Source organism: Pseudorasbora parva, chromosome 22, assembly GCF_024679245.1.
Source record: "Pseudorasbora parva isolate DD20220531a chromosome 22, ASM2467924v1, whole genome shotgun sequence".
Taxonomy (NCBI): domain Eukaryota; kingdom Metazoa; phylum Chordata; class Actinopteri; order Cypriniformes; family Gobionidae; genus Pseudorasbora; species Pseudorasbora parva.
Genome location: NC_090193.1, coordinates 38,425,337 through 38,443,823, shown reverse-complemented (window position 1 = coordinate 38,443,823; position 18,487 = coordinate 38,425,337). Strand labels below are relative to the sequence as shown.

Sequence of the window (18,487 nt, the reverse complement as noted above, 5' to 3'; positions counted from 1 at the left end):
TTCTCTTAATAAGATGAAAATAATCAGTTATTTAAACTGTGATTTAATTATATATAGAAAGTGATCAAAGATCGCTCCCTTTACAATCGCTGGAGCTGTCAATCAAACAGCTCGAGTTTATCATTGACTCGTGCCAAAGCTCCCGTTATAATCAACCAATCTCTTCTTTATATTGTGTTTGCACTGTTAGTTATGATGAAAGCATTGGACATCACTGCATTCACGAGCTCAACATGTGTGTGATCGGCTACAGTGCTCATCATTGCAGCCTTTCACGCCACAATCTGAATATAATGCTATAATAAACACATTTCACGATTGGTTAACCTTGAGAGCTGTAACAGTAAAACGTGCCAAAGGTTTTCAAGAGAGTTCCACATGTAATATTAGCTATTATATCATGCAAAGATGTCAGCCAATCACAGCAGTGGACACTTACACTGAAGTCTCACAACAGACACGCCCCTTCAAACAGGATTCCTAAATTATGAAAATTTTTAATGTAAAAATCATACTAATGTTATAAGTGCACCCCAGAAAACTTTATGCAGACATTAATCTCAAGTGCTGCGTCCCAATTCGCCTACTTATACTACGTCCTAAAAGTATGTACTCTTTTTGTGAAGAAAAATTACATACTTTTGAGTGTGTGGCAGAATGCACATGAAGTATGCAAGCTTCGGGACTACTTCGTCTTCTTTAACGGACTCTGTCGCTTAGATATTGGCATCGAGTCACCGTTTAACTGCCCTGTCAATCATCGTCAGATTCGTCACAGTTGAAATCCTCCACATTCAGTTTAATCTCCTGCCGTATCGGAGAGAAATGTAGCCGCTCGTTGATCTTCCATGTGTGTGTCTTTAATGCAGAGACTCTCCTCATGTGTTTGCAGTTTAAATATAATGATGCCTTTAAAAGTTAATGGCCAAACGTGTCATTAAAAAAGTTCACAATGCTGCTAAAGATGAAATATAATGTGGACAACACTGAATAAATATATTTTCGTCAGGTTAAATACTGATAATTGGTCACTCAAACCCCTTTATCTAAACCTCTCAACTTAACCGTCGGACTCGCACATCCGTCATGTTTGTAGTTTTTAACACTTTTTATCCGCGTTTGTAGTTCTAATCGAATCCTCGTCCAACTCGCAATGGGTTGTGGGCAATATCGATCCGCACTTCAGATTCTGCCCGGAAATAGTAAACCATCCGGGTATCTTTGGCATACTCTTTTCAGCATACTACGATTTGGGACAAAGTAATTGTATTTTCGAATACTATTTAGTATGGATAGTATGCGAATTTGGACGCAGGGATGTTCTCTGAAGCAAAAGTAAAAGTAAATAATAATAATAATAATAACACAAGCATCTAATTTTCACCTTCTCGTCCGCTGACGTTCCCTCCTCCAGGTTGTTGAGGGCGTTTTCCACGCGAGCCAGTCGGCCGGACAGCGACAGCAGCAGACTGACCACTTTATCCAGGTCGCCCACAAACATGCGAAACTTCTCCAGCTCGTTGGGTTTGCAGATGGTCTGTACGGTGGCTTCAACTTCCTCTCCCAGAGCGTTATTGTCCTGCACGTCCTCCTGCAGGCTTTCACGCGCCTCTCGCAGCACCTGCAGCTTCTCACTTAAGCTGTCAATCAACTCTTGCTGCAGACACACAGAGATTACAGATTTATCCCTTCAAAAACAGTTTGAATCGTCTGAAACATCCTGCAACTGATATAATTGGTGTTTGTCAAATGAGCGAGGTATGTGAGCTCAAGTTTATTTGTATAGCGCATTCACACACAATATTTTACACACTGCAAAAAATTACTTTTCTTACTTAGTATTTTTGTCTTGTTTCTAGTCCAAAAATCTAGAAATTCTTAAAACAAGAATTATTTACTAGACAAGCAAAAGTAATTGTCTTGTTTTGGGAAAAAATAACTCAAAATGAAGAGTGTTTTTGCTTAAAATAAAATAAATAATCTGCCAGTGGGGTAAGAAAAATAATCTTTAAACAACATTATTTTACTCACCCGATTGACAGATTATTTAGCAGATTAAAAGAGTTGAGTTTTTTTTCCCAAAACAAGACAATAATTTTACGTGTCTAGTAAATGTTTCTTAATGCAAGAATTTTTAGATATTTAGACCAGAAACAAGACAAAAATACAAAGTAAAAAATGCTTTTTTTGCAGTGCACACATAATGTGACTTCCCCCTCTCAACAATACAAAAGTGTAATTGTTCTGTCCTCATTGAAAGCACAATGTTGAATGAGTGAATCCACATAACAAAATGAATATAAACCTTCTTGTTGGACAGGTCATAATCAAGTTCATCTTCTGAATCCTGTTCCTCCATGTGCTCCCGCATGTCCTTCATCTTTATGAGCAGCTCTGCTTTAGGTGCAGACGTGCTGTAATAAGACGAACTGCTCACTAACGACACCGATGAAGCCAAACCGTCCTCCACTCTGCAGAAATCAAACATTCACGGGTCACTCAAAAGGAAAGATCTGGGAAAAATCACCAGGTTAATAAAGTTTAATAGTTCGCAAACATAACAGATTTAGTACAAATACATTGTACTGGTTATACTGTGTGTGTGTGTGGGGGCATGTTTTTGCGAAATATCAGGACACAGGATGTCATATATATATATATATATATATATATATAATGACATGGGTATTACAAGAAGAGGGTGAAATATGAGGACATTATCCATGTCCCCATTTTTAAAAAGGCTTATAAATCATACAGAGTAAAGTTTTTTTGAGAAAGTAAAAATGCAGAATGTTTCCTGTGATGGGCAGGTTTAGGGGCAGTGTAGAGGGATAGAAAATACGGTTTGTACGGTATAAAATCATTGCGCCTATAGAATATCCCAACATTTCACAAAAACAAACGTGCTTGTGTGTGTGTGTGTGTGTGTGTGTGTGTGTGTGTGTGTGTGTGTGTGTCAGTAGAGGGCAGTAGTGTACAGGTTTTCACTCTAAAGATAACTGATCTAATTCATCAAATTGCTAAAAGAACAAAAACTGTAACTACAGTTACAAGAACATCATCTGACTTTCCAATTTTTTTAATGTATTTAAATCAGCACAAAATGTATTGTTCTGAGAATCACATTATATAATGAGGATCTAATAAGAATCACCAATCATTAAAAAAGGAAACCCCTAAAATTGTAATATACAAAGGTAAATTATGCAAAGTTATTTTTTTTGGTAACACTTACGGTGACAGTTAAACATTACTACATTTACTTACTTCAATAACAGTAAATCATACATAATTACAGGTAACTAAACCTAAACCAAACCCTAGCCCTATAGTAGGTACATGTAGTTAATCAATATCCCTTAGTAATTATATAAGGAAGTACAATGTAACTACGTCACCATAAACAGGGTTTCTGCAGGTTTTATGGGGGAACATTTAAGACCTTTTTAAGACCAGTTAAAGAAAATGTAAGGAATAAATTGAAGCACACAATGATTTGAATTGGTAACACTTCAACATTTGAAAATACAATGTCCAACAGATTTCCATTACTTTCTAATGAATTTTACTTTTTTTAATTGCTTAAAGTTTGAGATAAGAAATCTTGTGAATGTAATTTTATGATTAAAACAAGAACAAATATCTGCCAATAGGTTAATAAAAATCAACTTCATTCAAAGAAATATTCATACCCAATGATAGAGACTTGTTCTTGTTTTAAGCATAAACTCACTTAATTTTGTTTAATTTCACAAAAAACAAGACTTAATTTCAAGTTAAGTCAAGTAAATGAATTAAGGATGTTCTGGATTTGTACTGGAAACAATAATCCTGAGGAAGAACATCATTTGTTTTGCAGTGCATGCCATTTCATTTTGCAATTAAATTAAAGGCCCCATGAAGTCCGTTTTATTTTCCTATTGTAATTTAAATTTCCTGGACTCTGCTTTAATGGTTAAATTACATTTAACTGACTTTCATTCAACCTCAGGAACACAAAGATATTTTTAATGAAATCGGAAAGATTTCTATCCCTCCACTGACAGTCTAAGCAACTACCACTTTAATACTTCAAAAAGTTCATACAGTGTCCACCTGAGTTAATGTCATTCGCCTCCGTCCCGTTTTCAATGACGTACGACTCGCATTTACTGGGGAATAGCCGGTTTGACCGCTTACATCGTAGACACAATTACTCGTATCCGAATCATATCAGATTTATTACCACATATGAATGATGATTTGAGGATATCAGAATTCATGCGTTTTTTTCCCCTGCTTACACGTTCACGTCATATCCGATCTGTGCCACATGAGAGGGAAAAATTGGAATTGAGTAAATTGAACCAGTGTAAATGGGGCCTTTAAGATGGTTTTTAGCCCTTAAACTGTGGAAGGTTGAATTAAAACTTTTTTTAAAAGCCGTGGAAACCATGTTAAATAAAATGAAATCTTTTTTTCTCTCTCTTTAAAGGGGGGGTGAAATGCTGTTTCATGCATACTGAGCTTTTTACACCTCTAAAGACTTGGATTCCCATCCTAAACATAGACAAAGTTTCAAAAACTAATGTTGGACGTTTGATGGAGTATTTCTGTGTTAAAAATACTCCTTCCGGTTTCTCACAAGTTTCGGCGAGTTTTTTTCGAGTATGGGTCTACTTGACGTTAAATAGAGCGGAAGGTCCTTGTATGGGCCGTACGGGCTCTTCTCCCGGAAGGGTGCGCGCGCGTGACTAGAGGGAGAGAGAGGAAATGCACGCCGTAAACACTCTCAGCTGCAGATCCAGTCGTCCGTGACACTTATGTCGCGCCACGCTCCACTTTATTCCTATGGGTGACGTCGAGCGACTTCAACGCTTCAGCACAGCATTCTGGGAAGGCAGCGCTGCATTTGACATCCTGATGTTGCCGTTTCTCCTGTTCAATTTATTTCAGCCTCAGATTTGATTGTGGATCATTATCTGTATTAGCTGAGATAGATGGGTTTCTCCACGCTTGAGGACGTCACCGCTTTGCGCGCTCATCATTCTTTAGCTCCGCCCACACGATACGCCTCCAGGCGCTCGGTTTTTTCCGGAAAGACTCGGTACAGCCCATATTTCTTTTATAAATATGATGAAACTAAAGACTTTTCGGAGATATGAAGGATGCAATACTACTCTATAGGTACTCAAGATTGACATGAGATTGACTGAAACTGAGTGTTTCACCCCCCCTTTAAATTTTCATGTGAAATGTAACCTGATATGTTTTGGTGACAAACACCCCTCTATCTCAAATAGTGTACCTCTGCAGTGTATTTTTGGGAGATGTCTGTTTGGAGACGGCTTTCCTCCTCTGCTGCACTCCTTCCAGGAGCTGCTTGCCCTGTGGAAATATTCCCTCCATCAGATCCATCGTAGTCTTCATCTTACTCTGATCCAAGATGTCCACCAGACTCTTGTCCTTCCCCATGATATCTCTGGCCAGCTCCTCTCGTTTCAGGTCCTCTTTCGAGTGTTCGGTCAAACCGTTGCTTCTTGCCGGCTCTGTGCTGTTTAGTACCGTCTTGTCGGTCTGATGTTCTGTGTTTTGGATGGGATCTGGCCGGGTGTAGGCGATAAACAGTGACTTGGATTTCTCTGGAGAATCTATTTTTTTTATTTGGCCAGTTTTAGGCACCTCGAAGTCGCCTGATGATGTGCCATGTTGCAGATAGTTTCTGTTTTCTCTCTCTGAACCGTTCTCTGCACAGACGATCTGTATGGGGACCTTCCGCCCAGCAGTGTTTAGCTCTGATGTTTCCTCCGTCTTAATACTGCAATAGGGGACAAGTTACACATGAGTTAGCTATGTTGACAGGTGACTTTTGTCCTAGGCAAACTTCCAATAATGATGACCCCAAATGACAGATTCATTGCCTATTAGTGTCTAATAGGTGTGTAACGATACACAAATCTGACGTTTCGGTACATCCCTCAGTTTTGAAGTCACGGTTCGGTACGATTTCGGTACAGCAATTTTACAAAATCGCTTGTTATTTATTTTTATTCAATAGTGGTTTACTGAAAAAATTGCATCTGTCCTTAAATTAATTCAATTATAACTAAAAGTTTCCTAAAGATAATGCTGTAAATATAGGGAGTCCTTACTTAGGCTACATTGTAATGGTTAACAACTATTAGCCTATTACCCCCCAACTATTAGCCTCAATTCAGTTATATATTCGTTAGATATAATAATCAACCATCTAGTAAAAGATTAAATCTAATTATATTTTTTTCCCCCTCCAATTCGTTGTGGAAATATAATCATATAATTCAAACACAGTTGTCAAATCATGACAGATTATTCAAACATACATTAAATAAACAAGACATCACTAACAGGTTACGTCTAATATTATATTATATTATATTATATATTATATTATACATTACTTAATATATAGGTTATATTATATATATATTATATTATAATATATATTATATATTATATTATATATTACTTAATATATAGGCTAATAATATAGTGCATATATTTAGCGAAAGAGTTTGTTTCTCTAGTGAATTAACAGCTGTGTACACTGAATGACTTCTGAGGTAAATGTGATGCTACGTGACATTGTTCTCAAGCTGTTTCGTCTTATCGCGGTTGAAACAACGATTGAGCGATTACATGACTTTCACAATTTTCAGTAAGTTGTAATGTATCCTCAACATACATTAAGAGATATTAATTCATGTTTATTCTTTAGGAAGAGATGATCAGTGATCAGTCACGTCACATTAAAGAGCGTCAAAGGGGCATTTGTGACCCGTCACGGAAACCAGGGACACAAGTCGGCAGCTCTACTTTTGAGCAAATTGAGAAAGAAGCGTTTTTTCAAATTATGTGATTTTCGCTTTTTTGCACAATCTGTTAGTTGAAATCACTAAGAAGCCTCTCTGTGTTTGAGATGGCATTAACGGTATATTTAAAAGTGTATATTTTGAGGTTGAAATCGCCTTGTTTTATCTGTGTGTATTTTCATACTGACTTTGGTTATTGCCCCGCCCTCCAAGGGACGCGTGGCTAATTATTTATGCAGCACTCTGGCACGCTGTAGAGATGATCTGAGCGACGAAGAAAGCGGCATAAGACTGGATAATATCCCTAATCTACAACTGAGCGAGAATGAAGAAGAGGAAGAATGTATCAGACTGGCGTCAGACGAGTTGGACCGTAAGAAATCAGAGGCGATATCGATAGTAACATTTGACAGGGATAAAGGCAGAGAAATGGGACAACTCCTTAACCGTGGCTGTAATGTAGTGGTAAGGCGCATGTCATCAAGTTTTGACGCAACTCGATCAGAGGTTCGAATCTGCCTTTTGCCACACTCTCTCTACTCCCTTTTCCCATCACATATCAGATCGGAAAGGCATTTATTTTCAAAAAGAATTGAGAAAATATTAGAAAAGTGGAAATAAAGCATCTAACGTGTTTATTAATAAGTGTTTCTCGGTTAGAGAGTGTGGCAAAAGGCGGATTTGAACCACTGATCGATTTGCGTCAAAAGTTAATGTCATGTGCCTTCCTCTACACTACAGCCACGGTTACGGACTTTACCCATTTCTCTGTCTTTATCCCCTTCAAACAGACGCACAGTACATCCACAAAGAAGACCCCGGCAAACAGAAAGTGTGCCCGAACAACTTATTTGATTGGAGGCAACAAGATTTGCAAGAATACTTTTCTGTTTCTTATGGGGTGTGTTTCCATAAACACCAACGTTTGTCGTTTTGTGTTCATTCTAAGAACACACACGTTATCTCATGTTTAGACCTTCCCATATCTACCTATTGTTCTTAATTTTAATTGTAATCATTAGCATCGTATCAGTTGCCAAAAAAAACCCATTACTATAATAGATGGTAATGTTAGCATCTTTATTATTAGTAGTAGGCCTATGCGGTCTGATTTTTCCTGTTGCGTCTGTCGTTACTAGCAACCCTGCAGCTTTACAGGGGGTGTGGCTTATCTAAATGAGATGTAAATGAGCCCTATTGTCACTCCCAGCAGGTGAGAACAGGTGAGAACTGCAAAACTTTAGAGGCTGTTTTCTCTCGTTTAAACTTTTCTAAAGGCATACATTCAGATGACCACAACTTCTCCAAATATTATCAGATTTCCATGTGTTACACATCGTTGGAAAGCTTGGAGACTACACTTTCAGAATCTGTGAATAACTCAAAATGTCCCACAACCGACTTGTGTTCCTACTTTCCGTGACTGGTCACATTTATCAGTTTGAATTTTGTGATAAAATGGACTGAATATTTAATATGTTCGCGTGGGAACTCGGATCGAAGTGTGTTCTGCGCTTAAAACAAGCCGACTTTTAACTGTTAAAGATTGCATTCGGAATGTAACACGTGCACCGAACCGAAACCCCTGTACCGAAATACACCTAGTATCTAACGCCCTAGTTACCTGCATTGATCCTTTTTCTGCACAATTACAGGTGGTTCATCTGTGAGCCTCTGTGGATAGAACTGAGGAGATGGAGAACGTGACCTTCTGTCTAAGGTTACCGTCAGGTCAGCGTTCTGCTTGGGAGAGGAACGACCTAAAAGATGTGGCATATGAGGTAACACTCCCTCTGTGTCTGATTTCTGGTCGTCTTTTGGTGCAGCAGTCAAGTGGACGTCTCTCTCCAGATGTTCTGCAGGACCAGGCGAAGTAGAGAGTCTTCGGGGCCCTTGAGTTGGCTCAGGAGAAGAGGTCTGAAGCCTAATTTCCTGGGAGGCTCTGGAAGGGTACAGGGCATCCGGCTGTTTGGGTTGGGCGGACCTCTGCGGTTCAGAACCTTTGTTTTTAGGAAGCGGTTGCTCTGGTATGGGAACCTGGAGATGATGTGAAGAGAGCGTTGCCGGCTGCCTGGTGTCAGGTTTGGGTCTCTGGTTAGAGGCGAGAAGCGCAGTAACGCTTTCTAGAACGTCCAGTGTAATGGGCTCGGAGATGTTGAGTGGACTCTGCTCCCTTTCGGATACTCTGTGAAATAGAAATTACAACAAAGCACACATTTTCATATGCGTAATAGGTGTGTAATGGTACATAATTTCATCTTGAAACGTCACAGTGCGATGCATACATGCAGTCACAGGCAATTCACACTGTAATCCAGAAGGGGGTGCTCTCTTATCTATATGGCCATAGTATTTGAAGTTGTTTCTACTGTTATAATGAGACAAAATAATTTGGCATTATGTCATGGGAGTCTCCCTACAGTCCAGCGATGAAATATGCATGTCCTGGAAATGGGAAGCCGCAGAGGCTGCTTCACTCGCTAGTAGTGAAAGTTACCCAAATTTGCCCCAAATTCTTCAATTCTTTAGCACCTCATTACAATCCTGCCGTTTTAAAAACTTGGCTCTCCCATTGAAAACAATTGGAAAAAATGCTTTAGTGGACACGCAGACTTAGGGTAACAAATCAACAATTCCTTAATTTTGAAAAAACTTTTTTCTAACTGACCCCAAAACCAAGGTACATACTGAACCGTGACGTCTGTGTTCTGTTACACCCCTATAATGTACATTAGAGGATGGATACCCGAGCCCGATGGGACCCGACGTTGTAGTTTAGTAGCCATACAGTTTTCGAGAAAAATGGTAAGAGTGACTTACACTTCAATAAGCTGCATTTGTGTTACGTTAATGTTTTGTTCTGTAAGCTTGGGCCATTTTTGGTAAACCTTTGTTCATTTAATTTCAATTGGCTATTTGATTGGGCCCTGTGTTAACGTGTGCTTTGCCTAGTGCGCGCTGTTGCGCTCGTCTGTAAACATTTCAGAATACCTTCCTACAGTTGCTAAATAAAAGCGGGCTTTCCACACCAACAAATGTACATGTGTCATTAGTATGAGGAATTTTTTTTTATTGTAACTGTGTCGGGCTCAGACATAAAAATCTTAATGCCTGTCGGGTTCGGTAATTAATCTGTCGGACGTGGGCCGGGCTCGGACATAAAAATGCGGCCCGATCCACACTCTAATGTACATTTTCAGATATATGGGCCCTTACTTGTTGCTGAACACCAAGACAAGACAAGAAATCCTAACCTGGTGTTATGGGTCTCCTGTTGGTCCTTGACTTCAGGCTGAGATTCCACAGGAGACTTTCTGGGTGGCAAAGGGATTTTCTGAAAGGAATGTGGATCCATTAAGACAGATGCCAAAGATTCTTCTTCTTCTACCTGAAGGACAGACGGGCCCTTCTTAAAGATCATATTACCCATCTTGATCCACTATGTCAACAGCAAATTCCTTAGAACTATTACCAAACAATACAACTGCTCAATCATCTGCTTCTGTAGAGAAAACATGATGTATCTAATGAATTGTGGACCATATTGAATTATAAACCTTATGAAGGTGATGTCTGGGCACCAAAAACATTATCAATATCATGACAAAACAAATAATCTCCTTACCTGTCCGTAGAAGTCAGCAGAAGGGGAGGAACGGGATCTTTCATGAACACACACTGTGCTGTTGGATTCCTCCAAGCCTGAGTCCAGGATGTTTTCAGCTGAATGGTATCTTCCCGTAGTTCTTCTTTCCACTGGCTTTTTCTGCAAGTTCCATGTAGCCTCATATTCAGCAAACGTGCCGAGCCGTTGTTGCTCCTCTGTATTAAGGTCGGAATGGCTTGATTTGCTTTGTTTTAAGGGAGCTTGATGGATGCTTTCACAGTCTCCCGTTAATCTAGTCTTTCTCTCATTGGGACTGAGCTGGGACTGCTTGGGAATGGGCTTTTGGAGAACGGGTTTGCAGGAACCTTCAAAGAACTTATATCGGTCCGCAAAGGACCCAGCTGATTTACCCTCAACCCCTACTTCATTGATCTTGTCCGGTTCAGAGAAGGAATGTATCTTTTTATCCAAGGGAAACCGTTTACGACCCCCAATACGGGTGACCAGCCCAGGCACAGGTTTTTTGGGAAGTTGACCCGATGTAGCCTCGTTCCCGGGAAGCTCCAGGTCCCTCCTCATAAATGACGTGGCCTTCAAGACTTTGGCTTGGGCTTCCTTCAGATGATCCTTGTAAGTGTTGGTGAAGGAACCATCAGAAGACGATGTGGAGGTCTCATTGGACTTCCAGATGTCAGAGTCCTCTTCAACTTCACTTGAGCAGGTCAAGGTAGCGGCACTTCTGCTTTTCTGAAGCTGGGCCTTCTTCTGTTGGATCTCGTTGCGTAGAGCTGTGGCGTAGCGGTCACTCCGTCTTCCCTGTTTACCACCGATGGGTTCAGGTGATTCTTGACCACCTTCATTAGATGTTGGGATCATTTTTTCTGCCATCTTCTTGCTCTCCTGGGCCAAAGAGTGCAACATGGGGGTCTTCTGTGGACAGATCTTGTGATCCTGCTTGCTGATCCATGGATTGTCCTGGTTTTGAGTAGACAAAGGGTTCTTCTGCTCCATTTGTTTTTTTGCTACATGCCTGGAAGGCTGTGGCTTAACCCCATCTTTCTTCTTTTGAGTCTCTCTTTCCCCAGAGCTGGACTTTGAAATCAGATGATTTGGTGAAGGCGACGTGGCTTGAGATTGACTACAGAGGGCCTGTTTGCTGTAACCGTTGGAGCTCTTGTTCTCAGGTAGATTGAGTTGGGGATACTTTGCCTTCACAGCTTTCTGAGAACCAACAAAGCCTCTATCTGTGGCACCTTGGATGGTTCCCATTTCAGATTTTCGTTCGTCTCCTATCCAACCCTGCGTAGATGTTTCCAGGGATGGCTGCTGGGCAGTGATACAGTAGTAACGAAAATGAGCCTGGCCCTCATTGTTGGGGTCAAAGGCTGCGCTGGTTCTGGTTTGGTTGCGACAACCAGGATTGGTGGGCAAATCTTGAAGGCTTCGGTAGTAGCTCCCAACGCTCTGGATCTTTGGTGAACATGTTGCATTAGGATGCACAGAAAAGGGACTATCATCGCTGTGCTGTCTCTGATGCTGAACCTCGTAAGTAAATGGGTTCTGCCCTTGTCTTATATCGGTGCTTGATAGGGAAAAGGGTTTGGTAGGGTTTCGCTGAGTTGTGTAGTCTTTAACCGAAAGATACGGCTGAAGAAAATCTTTCTTTGGAGCTGGGTTGTAGTTTGGTCCTCGTTCGCCATCCAACTGTCGGTCCACAGATCTGCAGTGAGGTTTCGGCTGTGGATATATAGATAGTCCTTCAGGGAACGATCCCACCAAGCTCTTCTCATGAACTCTAGTGGCGGTGAAACTATCACTACGCAAGGGAGGTGGAGGTGCAGGAGGAGCTTGAATGGTGGATTTGTTCTCAGGAATATGCCACACAGGTCTATGGTTGGATCTCCCAGTGGAGGAGAATTTGGGGCTAGCTTGCTCCTCCACACTGGGACTTACTCGCCCCCCGTTGCCCATTGGGATCTGCAGGTATCTGTGGCAGTCATTGGGAACTCCAGAATCATTAGGAACGCCTCTGTAAAACATCCCTTCTGTGGGAGCAACACCCCGAGGTGCACTGGGGTCAGTTGTTCCTGATGAAAAAACTGGGTGATTTTCTCCACCGTTGGGTTTACTTGATGGCTGCTCTTTTGAGAAAGCGTGAGGCGAGGGCTCTACGCTTTCCACATTTCCCACTGAGCTGAACTGGCAGGACACTTGTCGCAGATTGGTCTGTCCCCAACAGCTGGTGAAGTCTTTTGTGGGTGACCTGGTAGAATACAAAGAATATCCATGATGTTGATTGAGATTAATTTATATTCGTTGCATGTAAACCCTTAGAATCTCACCCTGCATCATATTTTGTCTGCCAAGCGGGCTCCGGTACAGGGCTGGGTTCAGATTTAGGGCTGTCTGTGGTGGGGTTATCTGTGGATTTAGCGGAGTCCCACGAATGAGGTCTACATGATTCATTCCTCCTGAAAAAAACATTTTAATTGTTACAATTTCAGAAAGAACTACTTTAGTTTAAACAGACTTTAGAAATTGCAACAGTACTTTGTACATAATTATAGCCCACAACGGGATATAAATAAGGACAGACATGATTTTAAAACAAGGAAATATTAATAAATAAATATGAACAATTGAGAAAAAACTTGAACAATGAATAAAATAATGAAGTCATCATTTTCACTTCAGATGTGCACTTTTTTTTAGCACAATGTGTATAAAAAATCACTTATTTTTGTTAAAAATATCATTTAAAAAATACAAAAAAATAATAATAAATAAAATAATGTGACATAAAAATATATAAGTAATGTTTAGTCTATCCATGATCCAAATCATTAACCAAAACACAGTAGAGACAGGATTGAGAGATTAATTATCCATATTAGTCACAGGGTTATTATCATTAACTAAACCCACAAAAAACATAAAACATAAAAACATAAAAAATTTGGGAATAAATGTGCCAAATAATTTTTTTATAAATGAAAATGAAAATAACATGAAATAAACATACTATTAATGTTAAAGTTGTTAATACAACATCAGTTATCATTCGCTTTAGGAGCTGTGAATAACATTATTTATTCCTTTTGCAGAATATTTTCATAACTATAGTCACACAAAACCTACTCTTTGAAGCGGTTTTTCCTGAAATGCATGTGAGGTGGAAAAGGAGGAGATAAAATCAGATCAAGACAAATTGTGTAAGAAACATTTTTGACAAACGATCAGCACTCAAGAGCAGGAAACACTGAAGAGTCCTCACTGACGCTCACAGCAGGATAATAAGCTTAAGCGTATAATCCCGTCCTGCACGTGAACAGCACAGCTACAGCTAAGACGCCACATGGCAAAGGATGTGATACTCGGGGCCGATGGGTGATAACTACAGGGCTGGGGGTCACGAGACAGGGGCCAACAACTCCACAATACCTCATAGAACTTCTCAAAATCTTGGTGAGAAAGTTCCTGGCCACGTGTACTTCACTTTCTGCAGGCATTGTTTGCGTTACAATATCCACCATTTTAATCTTCCTGCGCAACAAGGTAGAGAAAACACATCAGCTGGAGCATAAAACACAGGAATTGCCCATTGTAAAAAAACAAAAAAAATTGTTTAAAAAAAAAAAAATCATACAATAATGATTATAAATAAATAAATGTAAAAACAAAAAATAATAATTATATATATTATATATAAAAATGTGATATAAAATAAAATGTGTAGTAAATTCTGTGAAAAAGGGCTTAACCTATAAATGTTTAGTCTCTCCTGAACCAGATAAATGAATTGTAGATTCACTTTTTAATGTTTTTAATTTTAAAGTTGAGTAAAATTGAGTTTTTATATGAAAAGTAAAACAATCATGCTAATTCATACTACATGTCCATGATCCAAATCATTAACCAAAACACAGTAGAGACAGGATTTAAGAGACTGATTATTCATTCAGGTGTATAAATCACAGGGTTATTATTGTTAACTAAAACATTAAAAAAACTAAAATAAACATGAAAAATGTTTATTTTAAACATAAACATATTAGAAAACCTAAACTTATTTATTCCAGCTTAGTTGCCAAGAAAGGCAACAGTTAAAATGTTGGAATAAAGTTTATTAAATAAATAAATAAATATGAACAATTAATGTTTACAAGCAAAACAATATTTTTGTTTAAAAAAAAAATCATAAAATGAATTATTAATTAATATATAAATAAAATAAATAATAATAAACAAATAATAATAATAAAAATAATGTGGTATATAAAATATACTGTATGTGCAGTAAAGCCTTAATTCACCTATAAATGTTTAGTCTGTCCACAACCAGATAAATAAATTGTAGATTCAATAAATTTTTTTTTACATTTGAGTAGAAGATTTATTATTATTATTATTATTATTAGCATGAAAAGTATAACAATCATGCTAATTTATACGAAAATTTAATTATCCAAATATTAACCAAAACAGGACAGAAATTGAAGGATTGATTATCCGACTGTATTAGTCAAAGGGTTATTATTGTCAACTAGAACCATAACCATCATTTAAAAAAATAAAAAATAAACATGAACTGAAATTAATACAAATATTAGATTACCTAAACTTGTTTTATTTCAGCTTCGTTGGCCAAGGCAACATTTCAAATGTTGTAATAAATAAACAATTATTAAATAAATACATATTACCAAAAATACATATAAAAAATATTAAGATATGAATTGCTCATTTTTGTGAAAAAACAATTTTTTGTATTTAAATAATAATAAAAAATAATAAAAATCAAATACATTTAAATTAAATTGGAATAAATACATACAATTATTATTATAAATATGACCAATTAATGTTTATTTAACTTGAAGCACTAAAATAACTAAACAAAAGTCTTTTTTTTTAAGTAATGAAAAGGACAAAAACTTACTAAAATGTACTTTTTGATATAAAAACAGTTAGTTAGTGCACTATTACCATCGCACACCTGTAGCGGATGAATAGGTGTGTAGGACAAAGGATACCCAGACCCAAAAATCTCAATAAACAAACAAAGGGAAATCTAATTTATTAATTAATGGTTCTCTGCAATTATTGGTCATGTTACCTTTTTAAATGTCATGGATTTTGAGTATGATATATCTGCCTGATGAAGGTCATGAGACTGAAAGTTTTAGATTTTTGCAAGCATTTATAGTGTGCGGGATTTCCCTTTGTTTGTTTATTGATATAAAAACAGAAAAATCGAATCAAATTCAAAATAAAAAAAATCTAATAGTGTATAAATCCTTCATCCATCATTAAGCCCTGTCTAATGCCATTGACTATTTATTATTTTTCCGTATAACAGATGGTAAAGAATATGAACAATCATGACTCCTAATGATATGATATAAAAGCAGAATGCTTGATTTCCAGTGGGCTCAGGGTAACGGGATAAAGCCCTGTTTCAGGATGGACAGGGTCACCATATGCCGGCCCAACAACAGAGCAGCAACTGCATGCGATAAACGAGAGCTTAGCCTTTCAATCTGTCACAAAGGAAGATGAGTAGCTACGCATTCTCTCAATCTGTCGTCTGTCTGAGAGGTCAGTTCACTGCCGATATGCAGCATCAACACTTATTTGGAGTTCATTATCTGTCCTAAATTCAACTGTTTGAATTATCCTTGTTTTTAATTTTTAATTCGTACACATGGTATTCTTTTTTCTCATACCACTATTTTAATTTGTTTCTATGTAAAGCACTTTGAATTGCCATTGGGTATGAAATGTGCTATACAAATAAACTTGCCTTGCCTAAATTCAGTCTGGCATTATGTTGTTGTAACAGAAATGTTCAATATATTCATCATGTGGTTCATCTAATCAGACCAAACTGGGTCGACAAAGATCACGTAAAAACACAACAGCTAAACTTTTGGGTGCAAGTCACTATACAAACGCAAATGGCATAAAAACTATCCCACTAACTATAAAAAATATATTTATATCTATTTTAGGGAGGCACATATTTTGACTGATACTGATAACCGATAATTCTTTATATTTGAAAGCCGTTAACCGATATATGGGCCGATAAATCTAAACCCAATTTTTTATATCATTTTTGAGAGCCTGATTACACAAACAAAAGTCTCACCATTAAAAAACGTGTTCTCATCATAATTATATGCACATTGCATTCCTTTCAAAGGGATTCCAATCATATTTCAAGCAATTCACCATCATCTGCACATCTGAAGAGTCTCAGTTGAAGGAAATAATCCATTATTTATCAGCTTTAAAGCAGCACTGGGTAACTTTTGCTCTCGGGGTCCCCCTACAGTTGGGAAAAAATAATGTCCTCAACTACTGTCGTAAGCTCTGTCGTCCTACATCAGGGGATGCATGACAACCCTGATAGCCCTGAGCTAGTGATGCGCGGGTTGTCTCATAAACCGCGGACCCCGTATGTCTATTTAATGGTTGCGGGTGCGGGGCGGGTTGTAAAAATATATCCAGTGGTGCGGTGCGGGCCAAATAACTTCATAAAAGCGGCGCCGCGGGTCGGTGCAGCACTAACAGTTCCCCTGAACACTGCAGGAGGAGTTCACATGCAGGTGTTCTTCTGGCGGCGCGTGTGAAATGTCTTCATCCCAGGTACAGTCAGTGGCATATGTTTCAGCATGTCATATTAATATAATTTCATGGGTTTTATTTTTTTCAAACGCCAAATAATCACGATGCTCACGTTTACAAGCCAGCGTCATTATAGTAGTCTATTGGTTAGCGTTTTACAGAATCTATATGATACTTCAGTTCAATGTTTGAGTGGTCGGTAATCACCGTAACAAGCAGGACAGCATCGGTCGGGCACGCCTCCTTCAGCTCACGCCGACGAGCAAACGCTGGTCACATGTTGATCCTCGTCCTGCCTTTAATCCCATCACTTTTTCGTTTCCTCTTATTGCTTTCCTCCAACAAAACCTTTTCTTTCTTATTTGTCTGTGCTGCTTCGGACATGACTATATTATCCGACGAACAAAGTTGGGCTCGCACGTCCGAATGTAAGGAAGTGTGGGTGTTGGTGGAAGTGACGTATATGCCGTAAAGCAGTCGAATTTTGTAGTTCTTTTTGTTCTCGGGTTACTACCCGAAACCCGAAGTTTAAAAGTACGATTAAAAACGATATAGACCCCATCAGGCTATGGCAGACGTGTCATTCAACCTATTGTAAGTCGATGTATCATCACAAGAGTCTTGAAAATATATTATGAAGGTTGAAAAGTTACCTAGTGCTGCTTTAATATATCCGCCGATTCCGTCGTATGGTGTGCCGACATATTGCATTTGTCACCGATAATGCCGCTTTTAGCTGTCGAAAAAAGCATTCCTAATTTTATCCTCACAAACTTAAAAGTATTGCATTACTTTACTAGTTACTTGAAAAAGTAATCTGATTACCGTACATATCTCGTGTTACAACCTCAACACTGAGTGCTCTTGCTGAAAAACACTCACTTTAACTCACATGCAGTATTGTTTTCGTAGCACAAAATAAAGATAAATGCATAAAACTACGACAAATAAAGCACGTCAAACTGAACTTACCCAGTGTCTTGACCTGGTTTAAACCAGAAAAAGCATTAAAGAAGTAGTCAGGAGCTTCTGTACTGCATTGACTTTGCTTGGCTGCATATTTTCCCAGCCAGCTGCATTCCTCCAATGCTTATAAAGATGTGTGGACACCTTTAACCTCGAGGCATGTGTGCAGAGATCTACAACTAACAGCTAATGTAGGTTAAGCGTCTGGCCTTTAACCCGTATGTGCTAAAAACACCATGTGTGATGCAAGCACACAGCCTGAAACAACACAAACAGTGAGTATCTGTCTGACGGCACGTCCTGGTCCATCGCAGATTTTCTTGAGGGATTACAGGCGTTTGAGACAGGGGCGGCCCAAGAGGAGGATTATAGTCACATGCTCAGAAATCTGCTAATTTGATTGGCTGAAGGTCTATTAAATATCATGGGAATATGAAAGTAAGACTAAGGA

At 38.6% G+C, this 18,487-nt stretch overlaps 1 protein-coding gene across 4 annotated transcripts in view; it reads right to left on the bottom strand.

Moving 5' to 3' along the window:
• shroom2b (shroom family member 2b) overlaps positions 1-18,487 on the bottom strand; it is a 51,370-nt gene that overhangs the window by 1,939 nt on the left and 30,944 nt on the right. The window contains exons 1-9 of one of the 4 annotated variants that reach the window (XM_067431166.1): positions 13,882-13,983; positions 13,579-13,596; positions 12,783-12,911; positions 10,459-12,703; positions 10,088-10,221; positions 8,458-9,018; positions 5,291-5,800; positions 2,306-2,471; positions 1,385-1,657 (exon numbers count right to left, since the gene is read on the bottom strand). In XM_067431166.1, coding sequence (XP_067287267.1) covers positions 1,385-1,657; positions 2,306-2,471; positions 5,291-5,800; positions 8,458-9,018; positions 10,088-10,221; positions 10,459-12,703; positions 12,783-12,911; positions 13,579-13,596; positions 13,882-13,973 — 4,128 coding nt within the window. In that variant the 5' untranslated portion in view covers positions 13,974-13,983. Of the gene's footprint in view, positions 1-1,384; positions 1,658-2,305; positions 2,472-5,290; positions 5,801-8,457; positions 9,019-10,087; positions 10,222-10,458; positions 12,704-12,782; positions 12,912-13,578; positions 13,597-13,881; positions 13,984-18,487 lie in introns of those variants that run through there. The other 3 variants (XM_067431167.1, XM_067431164.1, XM_067431165.1) reach the window with 3 other exon arrangements.